The sequence below is a fragment of the Amphibalanus amphitrite genome, unplaced genomic scaffold (assembly GCF_019059575.1).
Source record: "Amphibalanus amphitrite isolate SeventyFive unplaced genomic scaffold, NRLGWU_Aamphi_draft 001585F_arrow, whole genome shotgun sequence".
In the NCBI taxonomy this organism is placed as follows: domain Eukaryota; kingdom Metazoa; phylum Arthropoda; class Thecostraca; order Balanomorpha; family Balanidae; genus Amphibalanus; species Amphibalanus amphitrite.
This window is the reverse complement of record NW_024883078.1, coordinates 127,307-134,180: the sequence shown is the minus strand read 5'-3', so window position 1 is coordinate 134,180 and position 6,874 is coordinate 127,307. Positions and strand designations below refer to the sequence as shown.

Here is a 6,874-nt window from a genome sequence, read left to right as displayed (position 1 = left end):
GTTAGTGTTTGCACGGGGCCTTTACCGGAGCGCGTATATGGAGACCGTCTATGCAAGGAGGGATAAGAAGAGGGACAGGGAGGTGACTCCGCGCGAGAAGGGCGCCCGGAGGCCAAGCAGGAAAAGCTAAGCCCCCAGTCGGTGTTGACGCTCAACGATCTCGGCCCAATCGACGTGATCGGAGCGCGCAATGTGGAGTCACCTAAGTGTTCGCGGTGCCGCGCCTCCGCCGCCGTTAGCGCGCGTGTAAATCACAGGTGATTAGGCGAGATGGACGATTCAACGGAGCAATTAGTGCGAATGAGAAGCGGTGGGGGAACAACATCGAACGATAATCACAAAAATCACAAGAACAACATCAACAGCAAGAATGGAAGATCAATCATTAGCACGTACAATCAACGGCGCGGCGGAGAGAAAATGGCGTAGAAGAATGTAGGAGAGGAGGAAGTTTCTGGCACTAGGCCAGGCCGGGGGTTGAAGTTCGTGGAGAAGTTGCGCGTCCTTGAGAAATACCTGATACCTGATACCTGATAAGATAGGATTAGGAAGGCTCTGTGGCCTGGTCGATCCTCTCTTGACGAGCTCCCAGCTTTTTGAATTGGATGACCTTTTTGATCACTGGCTGGCTTGCATCAATCTGGAGCCTCGTATGCCAGGTTAATCCAGTGCTTGTCCAATCTGTGCTTGAAGGCATTCACAGATGGGGCGCACACCACGTCCTCTGGCAACGAGTTCCAATCATTGACGACTCGTGTGGTAAAGTGGTTGATGCGTGTCCTTGTTGAAGCCTGAAGTTTTGCCACCTTCAATGGATGCCCCCTCGTCTGTGCGGCTCGAGGCTTGCTGAAGAAGTTCTCCTTGTCCAGTCCAATCCTCCTGTGCATCATGTTGAACATGGAGATCATGTCACCTCTTCTGCGGCGGTACTGCAGCGATGGCAGACCCAGCACTTGTAGCCTTTCTTGGTATGGTCGGTGTTGAAGATCTGGGATGAGTTTGGTTGCCCTACGCTGCACGCGTTCTAGGAGCTTCTTGTCTGCCATGTTAAAAGGACCCCAGGTCTGGTTGCCATATTCGAGGATGGGTCTTACGATGGCCTTGTACAAAAGTGGTAGTGTGCTGCAGTTTAACTGACAGAAAGCATGCTTGATAAGCCCGAGTACACGGTTGGCCCTCGATGCAGCAGCTGCAGCCTGTTCTCGGAACTTGAGCTGCTCGTCCACGAGAACTCCCAGGTCGCGCTCGACGCTCGTCTGTTGCAGCGGAATCCCCTGGATGGCGTATGTACTCCTCGGGTTGGTTGGTCCCAGGTGCAGCGTGCTACACTTCGCCACATTGAACGGCAACAGCCACTTGAACGGCAACAGCCAGAAATGCGAAGAGTTTTTCGAGGAGAAGTGGATGGTCGTCTCCCAGGAGAGTGGGGAGATCCAGATGTCATCTGTGCTTAAAAGACAAAGACGAGACGATTAGATGGCTCTGATAAGAGCCATTGACATGTGCCAGCGGAATGGTCAGGCACATCGTTCACTTCTTAGCCGGGGCCTTTTGGCGGCAGGCTTTTTGGCAGCCGTCTTTTTGGGCTTCGGTGCCTTGGGCTTCTTCGCCGGCGACTTGGCCTTCTTTGCTTTGGTTGGCTTGGCCTTGGGCTTCTGGGCCTTGGCGGGAGACTTGGCGGTCTTCTTTTTGTCCGCCGACTTTTTGGCAGCAGTCTTCTTTGGTGTCTTTTTCGCGGCCACCGGCTTCTTAGGCGACTTTGCGGCGGGCTTGGCCGGCTTGGCAGCAGCGGAAGACAGCTTGAACGATCCGCTGGCACCCTTGCCTTTAGTCTGCACCAGGGCGCCGCTGGTGACGCCAGTCTTGAGAGCCTTTTTGATGAACGGCGCCAGCTTTTCAACGTCGACCTTGTAGTTCGCTGCAATGTACTTCTTGATGGCGATCAGCGACGAGCCTCCTCGCTCCTTCAGACCTTTGATGGCTCCCTGGACCATCTCGTTGGTGGGCGGGTGCGTCGGCTTGGTGCGAGGCACCTTTGCCTTGGCCGCCTTGGCGGCGCCAGCAGCAGGGGCGGTGGCAGCGGTAGACTCGGTCATCTTTTTCTGGCGTCAGGTATCGTCATTTTGCGCTTACTGGAAAGCCAGAGAGCTGCCATAGACGATTCAGTCCGGACAAACACGACTGACGCAACAGTTTACTGATAACCGGCAGCCTGATCTCGACAATGGTGACATTTGTTTGCGCCCTAATGCTTCCAGGGACTCGTTGCGGTGAGCAGTCACGCACGCTGTGGTGGCGCCAACACTTTTCTTCCCTTTGGCAGCCGTCGATTTGGAGTAGACCACTACGTCGAGCGCAGTCAGGTTGTTTTTCAAGTTACTGTTGGCGAGCTGCTGCAGTGATCCGGCGACGTGGCATCATTTCATCGGCACAAATATACAAGCAGCGATGACCGGCTGACGAACGGAGCCAACGGGATCTACAACGCATCGATTGCGCTCCTTTCAAGCTACAAATGTCTGCAAACGGACGACAAACCTGGCTCGCAGCTGTCGTTTTCAAGGATGACTTTTGAAAAAGAAGCGTGCTGTGCAGTTTTCAGACAGACAGAGACAGACAGATACGCCAATGGCGCTGCCAGGCGCCGTGTGAAGCCAGAAGCGCGCTCAAAGATGACAGAAGAGAACCGCCAACCGTCGCAGGAACCCGCATGTAACAGTCATCGGTTAGAAAGAGAGCTACCTAAAATATTCCAGCGTCACCGTCACAGTCAATATTCGGGGAAAACTGCAATTCCAAGATATATGCACAGCTCTTCACCTTTTTGAGTCAGCTACACTTCACACATCACGTCACACGTCGTCGGCCGCCGCTCAGTCTCCGCCATCTTGCGGTTGAGTCGCTCGTCGAGCCTCGCACTCCTGTAACAAAGCGGAGGTTCCTATGTAACAGCGGTAATAAATTGGGCCTTCAAGTACATTCAGTTCAATTTTTTTTTTTGTCCTCCCGGCAAGCCATGAGGCTATAGCCGGGGGAGGGGGAAAGTTAATAGCTGGCAATTGGCCAGGTCTTCCGTTTACGTTACGTTAATGCCGGCTATTTAATTCCGGCCCAAGAACTAAGACAAAGGCCATTTTCAGCTTAGATGATAAATTCTTACGTAAGTGCATTTAGCATCACGCATGTCCCCTGAATCTATTTTTATATACCGTTACCTGGGCCCGCTACATGACGCTACCAGCAGCACTTTTCCCCTTTGCCGCTGGCAAATGAGTGACGATGGTGACCGCCGCCATTTTGAAGTGAACGTTTCAGCGCCGGTTTTTTGGTCTAGCATTGCAATAACTAGGATTAATGCTCTGATTGTCACACAGCAGAAATTGGCGGAAACCTTCATAGTCGGAGAAGGAGACGTCAGACGACACTGGACACAACACACTCAACACACCCGTCCGCACTCTGCGAGCCGACACAACGGGACAGGGGACGCGCGGTCCCCTGTCGCGGTCTCCCCCTCAATTAGCCGGAGGCGAGGACCGGACCGCCCGCTGCCGGCCGTACAGTCTTTAAAAACGGTCAGCGGTCGCGAAATGCCAGTCGGTACGGTCTCTGCTGAAAGAGCACATCGCACGACCGGTGGGCCTTGCATACCGTGACACTTGAGTGGCATCGGTGGCACCCGAATAAAAAATGCCTACAATAATGCCGCCTAATTCCCATGGGAGTCCACGGGATTGGTAGTTTTCCCGAAGAGTCTTCGGAAAAGGTATGTTTCCGTGATAATTATAAGGGTGACCGAGAAGTGACCATAAAAGGCATTCCGAAAAATAGGCCATCAAAGCTTTTTCCCGTGAGAATATTCGGAAACAGGTTCCTCGCCCTTTCTGTACCGTTTTCCGACTATTCTTCGGTAAAGTTATGTTTGCGTGAGAATATTCGGAAACAGGTTCCTCGCCCTTTCTGTACCGTTTTCCGACTATTCTTCGGTAAAGGTATTTTTCCGTGAGAATATTCGGAAACAGGCTCCTCGCCCTTTCTGTACTGTTTTCCGGCTATTCTTCGGTAAAGGAATGTTACCGTGAGAATATTCGGAAACTGGCTCCTCGCCCTTTCTGTACTGTTTTCCGGCTATTCTTCGGTAAAGGAATGTTTCCGTGAGAATATTCGGAAACAGGTTCCTCGCCCTTTCTGTACCGTTTTCCGACTATTCTTCGGTAAAGGTATTTTTCCGTGAGAATATTCGGAAACAGGCTCCTCGCCCTTTCTGTACTGTTTTCCGGCTATTCTTCGGTAAAGGAATGTTACCGTGAGAATATTCGGAAACTGGCTCCTCGCCCTTTCTGTACTGTTTTCCGGCTATTCTTCGGTAAAGGAATGTTTCCGTGAGAATATTCGGAAACAGGCTCCTCGCCCTTTCTGTACTGTTTTCCGGCTATTCTTCGGTAAAGGAATGTTTCCGTGAGAATATTCGGAAACAGGCTCCTCGCCCTTTCTGTACCGGTTTCCGATTATTCTTCGGTAAAGGTATGTTTTCGCGAGTACCTATTATAAGGGTGACCGAGATGTGACCATGAAGGGCATTCCGCTAAATACACCATAGAAGTCAATGTTGTGTGCTACTAGGGAACGATCGTCTGAATTTGTTGCATTGAAATGCTACGGTCTCGGTAAGATTAATAACAAACGTCTCCTAATTATGATAACAACCTCACGAGACAAGCCCGGAATCGTCTATTATTTAAACCCCTTTAAAAGCAAAGCAATTAGGTAAATAATGGAATTCTGGAATACCGCTACCGCCCACCGGCACGACCGCCTGGCACAACAGCTGACAGCCAGGCGACAGCGGCCCCAACCTTATCCTGAAGAATATTGGCAGCGGCTGCCCGCTGCCGGCCGTCTAATCGGCCGTATCTGTGTTCGTGCTGCATTCGTGTGACAATATACCAATTACTGTGACTTACTTGTGCTATGTTAAAGGGACCCTCCCAGTTCCCACCTTCAAAAAAGTTTATGAAATGGCATGAAAGTGATGTCGCTCGGTTCAGAAAGAGCGAAAACGAATATCTACCAAATTTCACCGAAAAATATTCACCGGTTTTCATTTTTCAAGATATTAGACTTTTACTTTTGCTTACTTTTTGGGATCTCCGCTGTTCCTAGCGACTTTATTTGGAAGCAATAGTTTGGTAGCTGAAAGTGCGGCACTTATTGCGCGCAAAGCAGCATATACCACCGCGTGCTACAAAACGTTTTAGTCAAACATTTAAAAATCGTTAGATATCTGCGCTATATTTCCGATTTAAGGCATTAAGGTGGGAGGGTCCCTTTAAGACGTGTCTGTGCCCCATGCCAGCCTTTCCCAGCGCCCGTATAGGCACGAGCCACCGCCCGCAGTGACACCTCGTCGCTCAGGTGGCGCATGCTAGTTCTAACCTCGCTCCCCAGATGACACTAGCCGTCCGCACCAGGGGTGATACTGCACCGCAAGACACATTTAAAGGAAATAGTTCACTTTCACGAAATTATTTTTTTTGCAATGGATTTATGATTTTTTATGTTCAAAATGATCAGCAAAGAAAATAAAACCTATTTATAACAAAAGATTATTTCTATATTTTGATATAGGAAGAACTTTTCAGTTTCTGTAAGGCACAGGCGATCCAGTATGAAAAGAGCATGGGTCCCGAAATTCTTCAGAAACTAGAGAAATTATCGCGGCCACCGGCATTTGGGCGATCTGCTGCTGCTGAATGTCCTTATTGATCAGTACGAGAATTTCTCTAGAGTTCTCGTAGATAATTTCTCTAGTTTCTGAAGAATTTTCGGTACCCATGCTCTTTTCATACTGGATGCGAATATATGCAAGGCACACATCGACACCTTTTTCGGGACGAGAAATAGAATATCTTTGCCTAGGGTGATCGTTGGGCTGTAAAAGCTCCTGATTTATGCTCGTCTCAGCCCAGGCTACGGAACTGCTATTCCAGTTCAAAACCCATGTTAAAAAGTGAACTATTTCCTTTAAGAACGGAGAGGCAGCTGCGGCCATGTGGGTGACAACACGTGATCGCCTGAGGCGGTCGGGGTAAAAATATTTTACCCTTGAATGCTGGATGCATGCACTGCGACTTTTATTATAAGAATGAAGAGCGTGTAATCGACGTGTAAAGCGTGTAAAGGCGTGTAATCGACCGTATCCGGGACGATACGGCGAGGGGGGGGGGGGGGTCGTACCCATTTCGCACCCGCCCCCTCCCCCCCTTGGCCGGCGCGTATGTAGAAAACCAATAGGTCCGGCGAGGGTTTTCATTATGTTGACTTGCTTAAGCATAAAGGCCTAAGCATAAAGCATTGTGGGGACTCGGAAGGGGTGAGACTAAATGCTTACTTCGAAATCTAAGCTGCGTTGCGGCATTGGCGGTTATGTGCGGCGTGTATGCCGCATGATTAGTAAGCGGCGACCACTAAATTAAAAATTCAATAGCTTCGACCTGTTTTCAATGGATAACACTGCATACCAAAAATGTCCATCGCTCTCGTCATAGGATATTTAGATTTAAATAACTAACTTATCTACATCATTGTTTTGAACCAAATTAATACTCAGCCGCGAACGTATAAGGTATAACCCCTTGCCGTTTCGCTCCTGATCAAGCTAGAGCTTCGCGGAAAAAACGAGCGTGTTGCCCGTGACGAGAGAAAGCCGATGATACCCAATTTTAAGGTCCTAGGTTATCGGTTGACCTTCCAGGTCAGGTCAATGACCCAAAAGGCGGGAAAATTGGGACCTGTTAGAACGTCGTAGTGTGGCTGCTATGGGGTTTTTCGGGGTGCTGATCACGAATATCATGCTAGTTTTGATCACAGATGA

The 6,874-nt window shown here is 49.8% G+C and overlaps 1 protein-coding gene across 1 annotated transcript; it reads right to left on the bottom strand.

Annotated features, from left to right (window-relative positions):
• Positions 1 to 1,472: 1,472 nt before the first annotated feature.
• On the bottom strand, positions 1,473 to 2,120 carry LOC122374004 (histone H1-like). Its single transcript, XM_043352496.1, has one exon. The coding sequence runs from the start codon at positions 2,094 to 2,096 to the stop codon at positions 1,518 to 1,520; it is 579 nt and encodes a 192-aa protein (XP_043208431.1). The 5' UTR covers positions 2,097 to 2,120; the 3' UTR covers positions 1,473 to 1,517.
• Positions 2,121 to 6,874: the final 4,754 nt, after the last annotated feature.

Coding starts and splice junctions, on each gene's coding strand:
- LOC122374004 (XM_043352496.1), bottom strand. CDS start 2,096: ATGACCGAGTCTACCGCTGCCACCGCCCCTGCTGCTGGCGCCGCCAAG.